Source organism: Pagrus major, chromosome 12 (assembly GCF_040436345.1).
Source record: "Pagrus major chromosome 12, Pma_NU_1.0".
Classification (NCBI taxonomy): Eukaryota; Metazoa; Chordata; class Actinopteri; order Spariformes; family Sparidae; genus Pagrus; species Pagrus major.
Genome location: NC_133226.1, coordinates 12,972,437 through 12,992,299, shown reverse-complemented (window position 1 = coordinate 12,992,299; position 19,863 = coordinate 12,972,437). Strand labels below are relative to the sequence as shown.

Sequence of the window (19,863 nt, the reverse complement as noted above, 5' to 3'; positions counted from 1 at the left end):
TAAAAATGTGGAAAAAGTCACTTCATTTCTTTCTGTGTCACGCAGCGGTTATGAATGGTTCTAAAAATGAATGATCTCAATGGTGTAGAAATGACTTTGAAAGCTTTTTTCCCCACATAAACGCGATGATAAGTGTGCAGATGAATCCGTCACTCAGCAGTTTTACGTCAAACCCTTGAACTTTTCCAACCTATTTACAGTACATGCTGTTTATATTACTCCTTTCCTTTGCACTCCTCTTTTTCAGTCCAGCAACTGGTAGGGCTGATCTGAATTGTTTGAGGCCTCTACTGTTGCCATGGTAATCAACCACCATTTTTCCATTCGATTTTTTCCATTTTTGTTGTCTTGAAGAGGAAGGGCACGTTGCATTGGTTGCCCCGAAAAAGGGGCAAAGATTGATTAAGGGCAAGAAATGGAGCATTTAAGTTCATCTCAAAACCAGCGCACAAGAAACCTGGCACGTGCGTGTGATGTGCGTGCACAGAGCAGCATCTGCAAGCTGAAAACCATCCTCAAGGGAGCACTTGTGTTCCAAGTGCATAAAAGTGGTCTCGCAAGCACAGGGCTGTGATAAGCGTGAGCTTAACCCTCCCTACATGAGCAAAACCCCTTAACACTCCTTCAGCCTCGTCAAGTTGACTTTTGAGACTTTGGAGGCGGGGATGAAATAGACAGTGGCTGATGTCTCCCCTTCTGTCCTTGTCTCTCAGACTCATAATTACACTAATAGCAGATTGTATAAGACGGCTATATAATGAATAATTTCAGGAAAGTACAGCGTGATAAGGTCTCGAATATCTGCCGGAAGTTCTTCGAAGGCCCTTAAATGGTATAGGGAAATTAGCCATATATACTGCATCAACAAGCCTTTACCTTGTGTCTCACCAACTATTCTCGACCCCAGTCATTGACCTTTCATTCTGTCTCGAGCTGTGATCCCTTTGATCAAGTGTTCTCAGTTAAAGTGAAAGACTGATTTTGTGGCAGCTGTGGAAACACACTTACACTTATCTCTCTTTGTAAATTCTCCCCTCCCAGTTGCTCAAGGTCAGATGTTTCCTGAAGACACTGGGACGTCTGCAACCCCATCTCCAGTTTATCCCAGCGTCAACTTTCAGGTCCTCAACGTGGATCACGTGTTTCTGAGGCAGGACAGTTCTGAGGCAACGGGGAACTCCAGCCTGAAGGCTCAGACTAAGACTTTTCTCATCACTGGTCCCAGCGCTGGGCTCCTCCAGCCAGCTGTCAACGCCTCATATGGCCCCCTGACTGTAGATGCCCCGATTCAACCAGACCAGCTCCTCAGTGGGCCCAGGATCCTGCCCGTCATTTTGGTTCGCCAGGTTCGTTCCTCTTCTCCTGTTGTCAAGATTCTCTTCCACATGCCCACAGATAGTGGCATCACTGTTGGGCAAGAAGGAACGGAGTCTGGTGAAGTCAGTGGGAGGAAAAGCGCTGGAGTCAAGGCAAAGGATGGAGCTCAATGTGTGACGGCTTACGCCTTCTGGGAGACGAGGGAAGTTCGTGGGGCATGCTTGGTGACTCCAGGTGGATTCTGTGTGGCACAGCTGAAGCCAGAACCCGCCTGGTTCAGCTCAGCCAGTCGATCTGGCAGCTCGAGCAGGGAAGCAGGAAGAACTGAAGGAGTTAAAGGGATTCAGGGGAACCTGGTGGAGGTCTACTTTCAGAGTCGCAGGGATCAGACAGGCCAGTGCACCCCACAGGATAGCCTGCAGCGTGTGGGAGTGGGAAGAGGAAGAGACTCTGGGGGATCAGGGACACCGATGAGGCGGGTAGGAAGTGTCAACCTGCTCAGAACTCCACCAGGGAATCCCACCTTTTTCCGACTGAGGCTGGGAGGCGCCGTGGTGATTCAGACCTCTTCCAAGCCCCTGAAGACCACAGACGTTGCAACTTTCTATGTCTTCCTGGCGAGCACGTCGACCCTGGAAACTTTCACTCTCAGGTGAGTAATCTTTATGCCTTTTCCTTACCAAGCGGCTCTTAAAAAAAATGACATTTTGGGAAATATGCTTACAGGCTGTCTTGGCAAGTTAGATAAGCAGGGGGTTACGGTATGTGCCAGACTAGTTCTTGGCCTTGAGCAGTGTCGCCAAGACCCAAGACCAAGACATTTTCTTGCATATAACTCCCGTAAAACTCCTCATTACTTTTTTTGGTACGGATTAAACAAGATATAATGTGTTATTTGGTGAGCTTTAAAGGTGCTGATAGGCGGATTTGTTGCCTTTGAGCCAGGCTAGCTGTTTCCCCCTATTTCCAGCAATTCCAGTTGAGCCAAGCTAAGCTAACTGTTGGCTGTCTTTCTGTTGGCTGTAGCTTTGTATTTACTGAACAGACATGAGAGAGTTATCTTTTGGTCTTTGGCCATCAGTATGAGATGTTACCAAACCATCCTAGCATCATATGTATTATATATTTGGCCAAGACACACATAAATTAAGGCATGTTGTAAAGCCACAAAGTTCAACACTGGATAGTAAAATAACCCCAACATCTTGTATTGTTCTGTAGAGTTGTTGTCTGCAAGAGACACTATAAATGAATTCTGCTATTTGTTTTTTGTGCCTCGCAGTGATGTTATTGCCAAATTTTGATTGGATCTGATTCCGGCTTGGATCTGAATATTTTCTGGTTTCTTTGCTCCTCTATGACAAGAAGCTACATCTCTTGTGGTTTTGGACAAAATAAGACATTTGAGGATGTCATTGAGCCTTGGAAAACACAGATCCATATTTTTCACCATTTTCTGACATTTTATACCAAACAAGTAATCGATTAATAGAGAAAATAATCAACAAATTAGTCGACAAAGAAAACAATTGATTAAATTATTATTGAATTAAATCTTGATAGCTATTTAGCTTGTCTGATTCACAGATGTCAGTGCTGTACTATGTATCATCCATTTTGACCAATATGACACTGAACCAGGATAATCACATACTATGTGTACGACATACTACTATACTAATGTCTCTCTTTGGCCCTGCATAATTAAATAAAGTAAGAGGGTGTTTAGCTTAAAATGCCATTCCTAGAAAACATCATAGTTATTCAACTATGTTGCTGAGTTTGCAGAGTTTAGGAGGAGTCACATAAAATTTAATTGTCACTGAAAGCCGTGAAGCAGAAAAAGAGACTGAGACTTAACTGAATCATTGTGATGTACAGTATATTTGAGCATCTTCATGAGGGATAAGCTCCATGCATTTAAATGGTCACTTAAGGCACTTGAATACTGATGGGGCTCAACATCAAGGCCATTTGGTAAAATGCTTGAGTGCCAACATGACTTGTGTTGCCTGCCAGTTTCCACTGGCTTCATAAATTACTGACATGTTATATCCTGTCTCCTCCAACTTTTCAGTTAGTGGGGGAGCTACAGAGAGCACTCTTCCATAAACCGGGAAATAATTGGCAAATGATTCACTGGTTTTCATATCTCAACATCCCACTAACATTTCAACAAGCTTCTCTGGGTATTTGACTTCATAAATAATGCATCTATTTAATGGAGCAGGAAAACAAATAACTAAAATCTTCCTTACTCCTTTGGGTAAAAGTGAACTTAATATGAAAGCAGCCCTGTCGCACCGAAACACACAGTTCAATCTGCTTCAAAGTTTCAACTTGCTGCCTTTTGATGCACATCACTGAGAGGAGTAAAATTGTTTTTATCAGAACGCTGCAGATCAGTAAAGTGTAACGCCATCGCGGGAGGTTTGCGTTTCCAGTCTTTACTCAGCTTAATGGTTTTGTTTGAAACGCAAGACAAAGTTCTCTCTAATCCCATGATTTAGTGATATCATGCTGCAAACAACATACCGACGCCGCAGTAATCTGCAGCGGGACGCAGGCAAATGGAGAGAAACGCTAAGATATGTGTATTAATCCGTAGGGCACATACAGCAGTTAAACCTGTGGCTCTGTGGCAGTCAATCCCAGTGCTCTTCTCAAATATCAGACTTCCACAAACATCCCTGCACGCACACAAACACACAGACCCAGTGACCTGAATGAAGACATGCCAGCGTCGCCGAAATTACATGAATAAGATTTGGTGGAGAGACGCTGACCCTTTAACATCTGCTGTTGTTTTGACTTTTTGGAAGGATTAACAGCCTCTCCACCTGAAATTCCCCAAAATCTGACTTCCTGACTGTGCTGGAGAAGTTCCTCCGGTCAGGTCAGTGATTTTCGTTCCGTGTATTTCTGACCTACTGCCGCATCAAGAATGAGATTGGACAAGACGGAGGGACTGAATCCAGCAGTTAAGTCCAAGTGAAGGCTAGCTCTGAGGAGCTTGGCAAAGTGATTGATTCCTCCTGGGAGAAATCCCTGCTCTACTTCACTCTTTGGCCCAAGATTGAGTCCACTCCAGCAGAGTTAGGCCAGATAATCTGTGGCCCTGATTGAAAATGAATCAAGAGGTTAACCCTTTGGGGTAGAGATGATCTGCACTGACTGCCAGGATTAAGCATGTACATTTGTGTGTGTGTGTGCGTGTGTGTGTGTGTGTGTGTGTGTTTGTGTGTGGTTTGCAAGGGCACCATACCCACCTGTTAAGCGCACAGGATGCTTGTAAACACATCTGTGTTGAAAAGCTATTTTCAAAATTGTCATCACGTGATATTAAAAGGGCACTATGTCGGTTTGAAGAGGACATTCAAATTCAATATTCTAACATTTACAATATGAATGAGGTAATAATACAATCTAAGTAATATTTACTTTTTTCCATAACTGAGTAAACAAGCTGTTCTCAGAGGAAAATAAGGTCCAGAACACTGTTTGAAGCTAGAAAGGTGGCAGGGTCCGCCACATATAAACAAAGTAAAACAGTACGAAATTGTGTTGTCCTTTAAGGTCAGTTTATTCATTCAGTTGGTTCAGCCATGAAAATGATGTAATTTTGTTTATTTAGTTTGTTTAGGCATAAAACAATCAGTCAGTGAAGATCTTTCTCATACACCTTTAAGAACATTTCATCAGATTGAATGTCAAACATTTTGTGGGCTCACATTTAGCTAAAAAAAAAAAAAAAAAAGAGGCGGAAATACACAGTGTTGAAGTATGCTATTTAAATTCAATCTGAGAGAGACACAAAATGTCACATCCACAAACAACGAATTCACTCCTTTTCCTCTGCATGAATGGCTAATCAAATTAAGAGCCAAACAACAGAATTGGAAGCTCTCCAGCGTGACATTTTTAAACAGAGAGATTGACTGACTTTTGTAAAACAGCAGTGGAGAGTTGTTCACTTCGCAGGTCGATATCCATTCTGTCCCCCACCTGTGGTCATGAACTGTGGGTAGTGACTGACAGAGACAAAGAGTGAGGGTAGAAGTGGCCGAAATGAGGTTTCTCTGCAGGGAGGCTCGTGTCTGCTTGTGTGTTAGAAACTCAGTGATCCAGGAAGATCCTGGCATTGAGTTACTGCTCCTCCGCACTCAACGGGAGACGGCTGAAGTGGTTCGTACCCCAGGGAGGGATGCTCGTCAGGTGCTGTTGTCACCGCGATGCTCAGCTGGACAAGCAGCTAGAAAATGGGATAATAAATGCACTTTGCCGAAAATTGGGACTGAATAATTTTGATGGTTTCAATACTCATTTTGTGCAGTATCAATACACCTGCACCTGCTGCGCTTTATCACTCTTTCTGGCAGCAAGTTTACGCACACACACTCACATGTTGTTTTAATAGGCCTGATCTAAAGAAAACAAAAAAGTGTGATATTTAATGCTTCCTACAGTCCTTTTGCTGTTCACTGCTACTAGAATCTAAAATGTTGTGCCTTCAACACTGATGGATTCGGACCGCTCCGGTGCCCTACTGTATGCAGCTGGGGCCCTTTTTTTCCCTTCGCCCCTGCTCCCTCAAACATCCTGAGTCCGCTACTGGCTCTCAATGTAATTTTTTCCCTTTGGTATTGAAAATGGTATCAAATTATTCAGGTAATTCTATCAAAGTGAAAAATTCAAGTACTGTGACAAGACTAGTAAGACATAATAATTTTAGTCAGAAAAAATTACGATGTAAGACTTTACAAGCTGGGGTCTTGTTTTCTAGATCTGCTTTGACCTGTGTAATTAAATCAATATTTATATTAGTTGTATTTAAAATATTAATTCAAATTTAAAATGAAAATCTGATGTTAAAATTTGGCCTTTGGCTACAAGGTTTTGATCTCGAGTTTGATCTCTGCCCAGCTGTGTTTTTAACCAGCATTTGTTGAACTATGAACTTGACAATTTACTTCCGTTGTGTGTGTGTGTGTGTGTGTCTGTGTGTTCACTGTATTTTGTCTGCCCAACAACTCTGACCTTGACCCCGTGTCAACGCTTATTGATTAGTCTGGTTGCTGTTTGATTACAAATCAGTTTTTGTCAAGTGTGTATCTGGATCTCTGTGTGTGTGTCTGTGTGTGTGTGCTGAACACGAGGGCATGCAAACTGACCCTCTCTCTGGCATGAATAGATTTTATATGTGCGTGTGTCTTTCCATCTGTCAGTTTTAATGTTCTTCAGCTATCTGAAGACGGCCTTGTTGCTGAAATGACAAACTCCATGTTGTTAAAACAGAGACAGATTGTTTGCTGTAAAATAGCAGCCTCTCGAAACCATTACTGGGAAGCAAATGTGTAAAAAAAGTGAAGCATTTCAACACTTTCCAAGTAAATTAATCAAATTTATGTAGAGTACTCTGACTCTCTTTCTGAGGGCTGCTCGAAAGTAAATGACACTTTGTATAATTTCTAAATTTGTGTCTGAACATGCTGATGCAAGAAACTTGTGGTAAACATAATGAAAGTGTAGATCTGTGTGGTATCAACAGATGAGACATTTGAGAAAAGTTCAACGGGAATGTTTACTTTTGCTTTTGTTGGTCTTTTGGCATCCTTTTTCACGGCCACAGTCAACCTGATGCCAGGTGGAGCTCGTGCCTCGTGTCAAGATTGTCTCGGTGACGTCAATCCAGCCACATTCTGTTGGAGACCTAATAAAACACCTTATTGAGGTTGGGGGTTTTCAAATTATTCCTAGCCTGAAAATCCTGCTGATAAAACCGCAGGAGCGAAGTGATGCTCTTGAGTGAGCATGGGCTGGGTTCCCTCTGGAGCGTTTCCAGCACCTCGTTGAATCCCTGCCATGAGGAAATTGGCCTGTTTTGGAAACACATGAAGCTCCCGCCCCGTAGCTGGGTGTCTGTGCGAGTGCAGATTAGTGAATCCCTGCATTTTAAAACGTGGATCAGAAGCTCTACGGGTCCCTTGTATCCTTCTTCAGCCTGTGGCTCAAATATCTGCTCTGTGACCCTGTCCCGATGATATTTGACACAATAATTTAGCAGAGGGACGTCTGCTTAAAAATAAGAAAGGCGTAGTGATTGCTGGACCTCGAGGACTGTCCATTCACATTATTTATAATAAGCGTTTTATCTCTCCCAGTGGAGTGATGTGTGTGTCTGACATCTGATTAACTGATTCCCACTTCTCCCTAGGGCTAATGGGAATAAATGCTCCTGCTAATTCTCAGTCTGCCGACAGCCTGCTGCACGTCAGCCTGTCGCTGAGTCACCTCATTAGGCCTGAATGAAACAAACACATACAGAGCATGCGCACGTATACACAGAATAAAAACAAAACAAACAGTTTACATCTAAATTGAATTAGTTAATGAGACATCTCACAAACAGTAAATGTATAATTGAGAATGAAATTCATGCTTTGCTCTAACTGGACTTTATGTTTATCTTTTTGCTGCAGGGCAACAGTAAAAACAGGCCTGTCATTCAGTGCTGTGCGACCCAGTGACTCAGCGCTGTGGGACATCGTTGTGGAGCCTGGCAGAGGAGCGACCGTCTCCGTTGTCTGTCAGAGGAAGGTTGCCATCACTGCAAAGAGGTCAGTCCACTGCGTACGCAGTATACGTGCACAATGTGAGAAGTTTGTGTCTTTTCACCAGGCTTTTCAAATGTTCTGTCTCTACACTTAAACAATCTCTGTCTTCTGTCACTTCTTTTTACTCTCTTATTCCCTTCGCTACCCTTTTTGTAGCTGCTAAGTTAAAAACATTAGCACATCTGAAGTGGGTACATTAGTTTGACCAGGTGTCAAGGGTATAAATTAAGTCTTTTCAAATCGGTGGGATCTTGGGGTTTCTGGAGGCTTGGTTATGCCGGATGAGCTGTATGGAGTTAATTTGTGTTTTTTTTGTTATTGTTTTTTCTTCAACCCAACTTAACATTGGCATAGTAGTTAGTTGGGTGAAGTTTTGTAGTCTACAAAACATTTCTGGAGCTTCACAGCAAAACAGCTTTGCAGCATTCCCCTAAACAACTGAAGTAGACGGGGACTTCTTTTAAAACCTAAAAAAAAATACACAAAATGGCTCCTTACACCTCTTCCAGCATAACCAAGTGAGTACATAATGATGGAATTTTCATTTTTGGGCGAACTTCTCCTTTAACCCACTCTGTTGCCTGCAGATAATATTGCATTGTTTTCAGTTTTTCTGACAACAATACATCCCTGAGGACTGACCGACCACCTCTACAGACACCTAATGTCACACACTCATTTCCAAAGTCAGTGCAGTGTCTGACGAGTAATATTACAATGATAGCGCAGGAACAAGAACATTGTTAGTCCCTGGCTGTGCTCAGTTTTCATTTGGATATAATCAAGATGTTAATGGGACACAGCAGGTGCTCGAAAATAAAGGGTAGATAATTGGAGTTTCCTGTTTTCAGTTCAGGGAGAATCAACTTAGTTTGACTTAATGCAACACAGCTCAACTTGGCTCGCTCAAAGGAAGCTGATGAAATCACCGCATAAATACGCACACATATACACCCGTTAATAATACCCTATACAAAAAAGAAATACATGACTGAGTAAAACAGCATAGAAAAAAGAAAGACAACAAATAATAGAGGAGAAGTCAGGGGGAATGGGCCTTGTATCTTCTTCTTTCCTCTCCACATTCACATTGGTAATCTCAAATATTTGATTGCAATCTAAACACCCAATTTCCATCGGATAATGTCTTTTTATAGCTGAAAAACTTCAATTAGAAACTTAATTTCCTTCAAAAACTTTATTTACTTCATTAGCTATCGTCACTTTTCTGTAGGATCACAAAATGATACCATTTAAGCAGCCGCAGAAAATACGTCAAGGGCTGTTGAAGTGCTTCTGCTTGTATTGACCTAATAAATTAACATTGATTTCATATCACATTTACTGCCTGATTTAACTGATACACAGCAGTTGATTACAACAGTTTTGCCAGATGCTGCTGGCGGCGGCACACACCAGCAGCCACCTCTGCCCAGCAACCTCCCTCCCACACAGACCCCGCACCACCCGGCGTCCGTCCGACCCACTTATCCGTAATCATCCATAATCACGGCTACGTTATCCTGGCTTAAGCGCTTGCACGTTCAGAAGGGGAGATTAGGAAGGAGAGATATTCCAAGTCGAGTCCCTTGTACTGAGCTCACACACACATGCAGCACATGCAGGCACACACACACCCATACTGTCACCACTGTGCTTTGAAGTGATGATACGTCCAGGGGTTTAAAGTCCCCCCTAATAGATGGATTTCCAGGAAACAGGGGCATTAACCCCTTCTGTGTTTCACTGTCTAGCTCTCACGCAGCTATTGCAGTATTTTGAGGCTGTTTAAAATCTGTGTGAGGACTTTTAATTTAAGAAAACACTGGAAGACAAGGACCGTTTTAAAGAAATTAAGTCGATGATTTGCATGATCTCATGTATAAATGCTCGAGTCACACGTGTTTTAAAGGTACAAAGACACAGATTATCATTGACTTGAATTTACTATTCAAGTCAATAGCTTTGACATTTTCAAATATATATATAATATATAATACTTGTTTTCCTTGTTCCACACTCAGGCCAATTACCCATAACTGCTGGGAAGGTTTGCTAACACCTCATACTGTCTCCATCTTTGTTCTGCTTTGACAAAAAATATTCTCTATAAGGCTCCATTTTCTGTTGTCAGGTTATTTTTGTGTGTTTGTCAGTGAAAATGGCTCAGCAGAAGATCCCGGGGAGCTCCAACATGGTGTCACTGACCCTCTGTGAGCAGCTTCATGTTGGTCAGGAGAATCTCAGAGATGAAAAAAAAAAAAGGATTTTTACTAGAATGGTTTTCATAAGCCAAACAAATGAGTCCTAATTGCACTCAGCTGGAGTTGCGAGTGTACTGCCTGGAGCATCAACTGTAAAATACTTAATTATGGTTATTTGATTTTATAATATCTGTGTTGTGTGCTTTTAATCTTCAGCCACACAGTCAAAAGCGTATAGATGCATGCGAGCAGAGAAGGAGAAAAGTGTGTTTTTTTCAAGTTATCCTTTTCATTAGCGCCACACGTAACCTCGTACAGCCTCTAATGCTTCATTCATGCCCGAAAATATGTTTATACGTTCATATGTTTGTCCTTGAAGCATATTTTTTTTATATTGCCAATTTGAAATGTAAGTTTTAAGCAATGCACGCTCTGTAAAGGTTCATTGTTTTGCTCTATGCAAAGTTTTACTCCACTTCAAAGTGCCACAGCCCTATTCACATTCTGCTCTATTTTCCCTTTGATCTGTTCCTCCTGGCAGGTATGCCTACACACTCTCTCCAGCATCAAATAACATCACATGCCATTTCTTTGACAATCCTTTGACCAGAATACTTGGCTCAAGACTCTGCCAGCTCACTTAATCTTCCCTCCACACTCTCACCTTATTCTTCCATCTGCCGATGGAAATGAGACCTCTTGTGTATTGCGTTCGCTCCTCGGTTCAAACGCTGCAGTTTGTTTTTCACAAATTTCAGAGTCATTTCTGTCTTTTTTACTTTCAGAGGCGGCGTCTCTCAGAGGAACACGAGAGTATACACTTCATCTCAGCTCCCTACCCTGCTGAGGCGTCTTTGTCTCTTGACGCCAGGCGGTGTTTTATAAAAAAAAAAAACAGTCAAATATGACAGTTTTCAGAGGTTTAATAACAAATATTCAACAGAGCCACACAAGGCATCAGTTGGATTTCCAACTGATGCTGCTTGTCTTGGTTTTTTAACTGCAGACTGATTAAAAACATTAAACTCATTTAACTTAAGATAATGCGCTCACAATATCTTAACAATCACCACTATTGCTGTAAAGATCCCAGTTTTACTTATTTAGTGGTGATTGTGATTGAAATTGAACTGTATGTGGGCGACACTAAGTGCTTGTTCATGTTTCATTACTCTCCGCAATTAAACCCTTAATGTGAATTCCCATTTAGTTTAGTTTTCATCATTAATTTTCCTGTAATAGCTTAATTTTGGCAATATAAGTCTTAATCTGGAGTCAGTTAGGGAGAATCTTGGAACAGCATGGCCTTTATTTACAGTGCATGTACAGCATGTCAGGCTCAGCACGTTTATTCAAAGTTTCCCACCCAAAATAAAATGTAGTTTTGATTTAAAATGCATTTTAGAGCAAGACTATGTAACTTTTGAAAGAAGAAATAACGGGTTCTTAATCAACAAATAAAACACTGAATTTTAAAGTGTTAAATCATTCCTCACTCAACTTGGTAATTGGTATGACCAGCAGCTTATAGTGGCTAATGTTAGCTAATGTTAACGTACTTTAGATAGATTTTGCAGTGTAACTGGCATTATTTGGAGTTAACTCTTTTTTGATCTCGTTTACTTTACCCAAGCATTTGCCATTGACTGATAATAGCCACTTGTGGCCATATTGGCCGCTTTTCTGTAGAAGTTCTGTTTTAAAGGTATGCTATGCTGGATTTTGTTTGTTTGTTTTATTTGTTGGTTGGTTTGTCAGCAGGATTAAACAAAAACTACCAAATGGATTTCTATGAAACTTGGATGCAGAATAGACCCCTTTAACTTTTGCTGCAGATCTGGGTCAAGGGACAGATCCAGCAATCTCTTGTCATTTTCTTTTTAACATTGCGAGATAGGGTGTTTTTCAACATTTTTGTTAATTTTTCAGGGAATAATGTGTGAGTCTTGATGAAAAAAATAATTAGGTAGCTGCTATCTATGAGTGAGTACAAAGGGGGACTGTTTGTCCTTGGCGGAAGAATGAACTCTACTGAGTGAAATTCTAGCTTGTCATTGTCAATGATCTCTGAAGTATAAATGAAGGTTTATGGCTGACTGATTGATTGATACAATAATAATCCCTCTCAATCATCACTGTGTGGTGATGTCTGTATCTGCAGAGACTCCACCCTCTGTCCTTATGTTCTTATTTTCTCATTAGTTTGCCATGTTCAGGACATTTCTGGGCATCAGCTTTTCTGGAGAAAGATATTTGGTTCGTTGAGTCTCGTTCTCAGGTTGCCAAATATCGACTGGCTTTGTGGCTCGCCAGTGTTGGTAATTGAAGACCTGGGAATAAGATTCGACAACCAACTTTCTTGTTATACTTCTCCTTTTTAATGGTGTGTTTAAAACAGGTACTGCCAAATCCTGCATAGTACACCTTTAACTTGTCTAACCATGTTTAAAATTTCTGTGTCAAACAGGGGTCTTTTGGAAGTTTTACAACTGGACTATATGCCAAAAGATGTCTCCGAGCAGGTAGAGAGTCAGACCATCTCCTGGCGTCTGGAGTTGCCCGGGAATGTCAAGGATGTGGGCGTAATGCGAATCTACACAACACAGAGGGACTATGTGGGGCTGGCACCTCTGGTCATGGTGAGGGCAATATCTGTATTAACTTCTGTGCTGATAAAAATGCAGACTTTAAAGTACAATCTCTGCCTCACTCTGCCTCTACTGCCTCTCTCTGCCTCTACTGTACACCCTGCTGGGTGTACAGTAGATCTATTTTATCTATCGCAGTCTTATTAATCCTGATGTTTGAGGAATGTTTGATGTTTGTTTGTTGCTAATCAATTTTTTAATCTAGTTTTTCCTCCGTGTCAAATTATTACACAGCCGCACAGCAGAGTTCAATAAGTTTCCTGTGATCACAGTTTTATCTCTGATGCGTTAATATGATTTTTAGTGCTTGGACTGATTCCCTGCCGCTGCGTGTACTCGTCTCAAAAACCTTTACATTACGATACGAGCACCAGAAATTACAAGGTCGATGCGTGTCTGTCGTTGACAGCAGATTTAGTAGGCAATTTTATGGTACAATAGACAGCATGAATCAAACAAACATCGTGGAGCAAATATGTTTTATTTCAGTCTCAGGATTCACATGAGGAAACTAGAAGAGTGCTCTCAGTAGAGAGCAGATCAGTGCAGGGGTTTAAGTTCAAACTGTGATCGGTCCAGTTAGAGAAAATATCCCCAAAATGCCAGAACGTCATCATGTCTGCGTCATGCGTTCAGTGCCAGTGTTCAGAAGTGACATGTCAAATAAAGAAACTCAATCATATGTCAACATTTATGTCAGTTTTCACATCAAAGGTGCAATATGTAAGAATTGACCACATGCCGAATTCACATTCAAAACAGAGAGGGGGCAGCATATCGTTAAAGTAACCCGCTAACTACTGCCTTAGCTAGTTAGCCCACCTAGCTGTGCAGCTAGCAGTCCAGGCACAAGTTCAGAGAACTGGGAGAGTGTTGATGGTTCTACTTTCAGCACAGGAGCTTTAGAGCGGGACGGGTTGGGGCTAGCTTGTTAGTATGCTAACTACCTTTGCAACGCAATACATAAACATCATAACGTCAGAGCTGTTATTTACACTCTGTTGATGATTCTAGTAAAGCTCATCTAAAAATCTTACATATTGCAACTTTACAGGGTACTAAGTACTCTAACAATAAATAAATTATGTTACAGTATGTGCACAAAGTGTAGCTTGAGTTTCCTGTTTTCTTCTTTTTTTGTGAACTCATTTCACATCCAAACAGTCTCAACCAAACAAACACTCTCAAAATAGCTTAACATTTTAACAGTTTTAACACCTCCTTCTTTCTTCCTTTCCTTCTTTTATCCCTCTGATACTGTATGTCTCATAGTTGGTGCTTCACATTGCCGCTTTTAATAATGGCCACAGTCTCAGAACATATGTACTGGGTTTGAACTGCCCTTGTGAAGCTTTAATGTGATGATGTGATTCACAACGCATTCACAACCAGCTGCAAAGCCTAGAAAAGCTGTGCACACTAATACTGAGTCTTATTTAGTCATTGACAAGTTTTTCAAAAATTGTGAATCACATCAACCACGAACCACAAGAGGTCCTTGAGCATGTGCACAAAAGATAATAGGATGACGGGTCACACACACACCAGTGACCAAATCCATCACCCCTTTCTGACTCATGCCTGGCATAGATTAAGAACAACAACCTTTTGCTCTTCTGCAACAGTGGTGTGAATAGACTTATTTCATAAGATGGATGTAGCTGTTTCTTTAAAGTAAAATGGGTGTATCTTTGTACTAATAGCAGAACAAACTACTGTTACAGCTGCATGTGAACCGCTCTGACCTGATTTTCTGACCTGTCTTCTAGTGTTTGCATGTTCTTCCCATGATGATGACGTGGTCAACTCCCTTACACATAACCCTATAAAGGATTTAACACTTTGACTGAATGAAGGAATGAATGGACAGACAATAAGGCTTACCACCAAGTGTAAATATAACACTGTTTTCCGAAAAGCAGCAGATTTAACGACTTGAGCTGAACTTGATCACAGCAAGCCAGATTACTGCGGAGCTTGTGGAAACACTGGACGCCGAGCTCTCTCAGCGTGGCCCTGCCAGCACCGCCGAGCACTGATATTGCTTTCTGATTTTGTGCTCCCCCTGATCCAGTGGCTTATGTTTGGGTCAGTGTCGCAGTCTGAACTAGAACATGTCCTTTTGGAATTGCGGTCAGCAGCTGTCAAGCCGACAGAGTTCAGAACGCGAAGCTGCCGGGGAACATCTGCCGAGTGCTGCCTGATGCTTTAGTCCGCAAGCATCGGGAAGAAAAAAAAAATAAACACTGATCACCCAGAGCTTCTTATCCACACACTGCGACTACCTATAATAGATTAAAAAGATGTTAGCAGACATCTTGTAAACTGGAAAGTAGTTGTAAATCCATGTCGAAGGAGGAGTTTAAGTTTAAAAATAGAGCTACATCAGATTTGATGGCAACTTGTAGGATGTATGAGTGCTAAGCTGCTGCTGAGCATTGGCAAGTATGTACAGTACAAGGTGGGAAAATGGGTGGCCTGATTAGAAATGTAATCAGGTTAAGGTGTTTTGGACCGGTGATCTACAGTATGGATAATACAGGAGGATTTTCTCCCATCCAGGTGTGACTTTGTGAAAGACAGACATGTATATTATCGTCACAGATGAAAATGTTATTTTTTTATTTTTTAGCACATCTGTGCAGTTGGTGTGTGGGTGTCGCATCAGTGTGATTTAAATGAATCAACTTTGTGAGCCTGCGAGTGTTTTAATCTCTGCTAGTCTTACTAACCCTCTGTCTGTCATCCCTGCCCCTGTGCAAAGAGTGATGATTGTATTGTATAATGCATCAGCCCAGTAGGATATTCAGAGAGGTCTTTCATAAACAGTGTGTCCAAAGCCTTCTTTTTTAATATATTTTCACCTTCATAACAAAGCAGATGGCAGGTAGATGTTTGGCTTGACATGTTACGTCCTCACTCAGGCTAAACCTGATAATGGTGTTTACTTTTTAATTTTCTTTATGTTTTAAAGTTGTGCCGAACATGCTGAATGAAATTCTGCTAGTGGCCGAGACCAAACAAATAAGGAGCTGCATATCACCAGCATAACCACTGACTGCTGCTAACTGTAGCTACCCTTCGCTAGTTAGCCTATTTAGCCATGCAGCTAGTGGTCTGGACCATACAAAAACGGGGTAGCATATTACCACTGTAGCCGCTAGTGTAGCCGCTTACTTTAGTGTAGCTGCTGTTAGCTAATTTGCCCAGTTAGCCATGCAGCTAGTGGTCTGGAACAAACAAATAAGGGGCAGCATAACACCAGCGTAACTGCTAACTGCTGCTAACTGTAGCTGCCCTTATATAGTTAGACCAGTTAGCCGTGTAGCTAGTTGTCTGGCCCGGGAGGGCAGTGGGGTCAGCCCCAGAGTGGGCACCAGAACTGGAGCTGAGTGAAAGGACATGGAACCAGACCTTTGTCACCTCTTGAGGAGCAAATTGGTATTAAGATACAGGATTGGTTAGGGCTTGCTGGTTAGCATGCTTCAGTAGACAACTCTGCAACATGTAGACGCTTTTGCTAAAGTTTCAGAATCATTATTTCTTCACATTCTTTTTGAAAATTTTCCTACATTTTTAAAAGTTTTAAACTAAAAATTCTTACATGTAGCACCCTTTACGGAAGCCCTAAAGGGCCATGCATTCATACATTTTATTTCCTCTGTTTTCCCGTGATAACGAGTTAATTTCATTTGTTTTCTCGAGATCTCGAGTTATTATCTCGAAATAACAACTGCCGTTTTCCCGAGATAACGGGATAATTTTCTCGAGATCTTGAGATAACGAAACGATAGTGTAGTATATTAAATAATTGCAGGAAACATCATTCAGTGTAGCAATGTCAGAGGAGCAGGAGCATATCGATCACCGCGTCACATATCTTTTCAATCAAGGCCTGACACAGGCTGAAATAGCATTATGCCTTGCTATTACAGATAATATACACATTAATGTGCATAATCTAAAAAGACGGTTAGCAAGGCTTCAGCTGTATCGGCGGAGCAATCTAAGTGAGCCTGATGTCGTCATTAACTACATAGCTGACCAGCTATGTAGTTAATGAGAAGATCTCGAATTAATTATATCGTTATCTCGGGAAAACAAAGTTTCGTTATCTCGAGATCTCGAGAAAATTATCTCGTTATCTCGGGAAAACGGCAGTTGTTATTTCCAGATAATAACTCGAGATCTCGAGAAAACAAATGAAATTAACTCGTTATCAGGGGAAAACGGAGGAAATAAAATGTATGAATGCATGGCCCTTTAGGGCTTCCGTAACCTTTAAAGGTTGAATACACCTTCTTCATCATCACTGGAGCAGAGGATTCAAAATAACACCCAAGACTCTGTATCATCATATTGTCCACTCAGGGCCTGCAGGCCACATCCAACAGCTTCCCGTCCTGCCCACAGAATATTAATGAATTCAGAAAATGTGTGCATCTAACCAGTGGAAGAGGCCCTGTCTGTCCTGAGAGTGATTATTGATTAGCTTGCCAACCCCTGGCAGTGAGCCAGAATGTCTATAATTCATATTTCGCCTGTTCTCCTCTCTACTCCATGAACCCCTTTACTTAACCGCTTGGCTCCATGGCTGACCATGAGCTGACAGCAGCACACTGGCCAGACTATGGGAGGTAACCCCCGAGTTGTCTGAGAATCACTAAACTTGTCTATTAGACGCAAGAGGCATCACTTGGGTATATTTTTGTAGGCCAAATGTCTCATGCTGAGTTTTTTTTGTTTGCTTCCTGGGATCCCCAGGAAGCAAACAAAAATAATAAGGACTCATTCATTCAGTTTGAATTGAGTGCTGACTGTGTCCTTGGCAGAGGTCTAAGAGGATTTTTTTTAGTTTTTATGTTTTTTTAAGAGTCTGTTCACACTTATATAGGCTAGTACAAATAATACTCATTTTGTAACAATTATAGGCTGATTAAATTAAATTTATTATTATTATTTTTTAATTTGAAAGTACAAACCCCCGCATTGTGCCCTGGGACAAACTTAGTTGCTGACCGCTGCTCTATATTATTGATTGGAACTGGCCTTTAATATCCGCTGCTGTGTGTGCTGTGGTGTGAAGAAGAAAAAGTGGTCTGGATGTTTGTTAAACTCAGTTCCATGTTATTTCTTCAAGTATATGTGGTGTAGTTAGAGCAGCTATGGAGGTGTTGTGATGTATTTCCTTATCTTTCATATGACTTAGCTAAGCTAGGCTAATCTTCTCCTTTAACCTTTAAACTACACTCTCAAAATATAAAAGCATCAACAAGTTTCTCCTGTTACAGGTAATATTTACCTTTAAAAACCCTGTTCCTGTGTCCCTCAGCTTTCTTGCGTATTACAGTAAATAAAACTGTAACATTAACCCAGACGACTAACCTGCTCTCTATCTGCTCTTCTTTCTGCACAGAACACTGATATCTTGAACACTGCGGTTCTGACGGGTGTTACGGTGTCCATCCCTGTGAAAACTCTGGCTGTGGAGGCCGATGGCTCAGTTACTGATGTGACCAACTACACCAGCTGTAGGTCTACGGAGGAGGATGTACTCAAGGTAAGCCACTGGATTGAAATACATACTGAGGACATTTTCACGTTGCTTGTAAATGCATTTGCTTCATGTCAATTTTATGTCTATTAGCATCTTGGTAATCAAGCAGTGTGTTAATACTGCAACTTGTTCTTTCTGTTTGAAGTTTGAGTATCTGCAGGCGATGCTCATTTCTTTGTTCTCTTGTTAGCTGCTAAATTCTTCCTCTGTGTTTTACAAGCAAAACAGTTTTTCCCCTAATTTCCTCCAAACTCTTGTGACCAGAAGATTTGAAATATTAAATAGGAACATTTGGCTGAGATATAGCATTTATGATCAGGCTCGGAGATACCCGAGCTATTATGTACCTTATGTTTGGATAGATCAACTGCACAGAATTGTGGAAATGCACACATGCCCTGTTTTATTAATGAAGGTTTTGTTTTCAAATGTTCTGTACTTCGGTGCCTTTAAACAGGTGCTTTAATGCTTTTATCTGGCTATTCTAGCATGAGAAAAATTATGGGTGCATCCAGAAGAAGTGTTTGGCCCCAGATTACATATATATTAAAGGTGCAACATGTAAGAATTTGCATTTTAAACCATTAAAAAATGAACTCAAATCATCAACATAATGTGAAGAAATAATAGTGTCGACGTTATGTCAAAGACTTCTGTGTACTGTGTTGAAGAGATACCTACTGAAGATAGCATGCTAACCAGCTAGCCCCAGGCATGAAAACCTCTTTCTCCCAACAGTCCAATGCTCCTGTGCTAGCACTGTGAACACCAACACTCCAGTCTGGCTAGCTGCACGGCTAACTGAGCTAACAAGCTGTCAGTAGTTATACTCATGGATGTATAAAAAGAATACAGTTAGCAACAGTTAGCAGTTATTCTGGTGATGTGCTGCCCCTATTTGTTGGGATAGGGTGTAAACCATAAATGTAAACCTTTTTTTTAATCTTTGGGAATGTGGCAAAATGATCACACAAAGAGAAAGCCAAACAGTCCTTTCCTTTTATTCCAGCTGTGTACCTCTCAAATGCATCCTGCATATTTTACATTACGCTACAAGACTTTTCAATACAGTTTCTCTTTAGTGCAATTCTGCGACACAAGAAGTTTATTTTAAATAATGAGAAACTGGGAGGCGAGATCATTCAGCATTCACTGAACTAAGAATGCTTCACAGGATGCATGAATGATTTATAATCAGTTGAATGAGTTTTAGACATGAAAAAAAAACCTTTTTTTTAAAATCTCAATAAAAAAACAAACAATTGCAGCCTTTCTGTCTCTCATTTAGATTCCAGAATTGAATTTTTACCATCCAGACCAGATTTGCATAAAAAAGCAGGTTTGCTGAATGTTTTACAGTAATTAAGCTGAATTTAGAGACACTTTAAAACAAGATTCGCTCCACACCAAGACATCCACTGTCACTCAACAGGTCCAGCTCCAGGCGCTGTGTGTGTGTGTGTGTGTGCGTATGTGTGTGAGGGTCAAAGCATGGTGGATAAAAGCAGCCTCTTCCATATGGC

General features: G+C 41.1%; 1 protein-coding gene across 1 annotated transcript in view; it reads left to right on the top strand.

Moving 5' to 3' along the window:
- The window catches only part of LOC141006142 (transmembrane protein 132D-like), a 39,267-nt gene that overhangs the window by 4,040 nt on the left and 15,364 nt on the right, over positions 1 to 19,863 (top strand). The window contains exons 2-6 of the mRNA XM_073478272.1: positions 1,042 to 1,401; positions 1,441 to 1,969; positions 7,797 to 7,934; positions 12,603 to 12,774; positions 18,200 to 18,343. Of these exons, the coding sequence (XP_073334373.1) occupies positions 1,042 to 1,401; positions 1,441 to 1,969; positions 7,797 to 7,934; positions 12,603 to 12,774; positions 18,200 to 18,343 (1,343 nt within the window). The remainder of the gene's footprint in view (positions 1 to 1,041; positions 1,402 to 1,440; positions 1,970 to 7,796; positions 7,935 to 12,602; positions 12,775 to 18,199; positions 18,344 to 19,863) is intronic.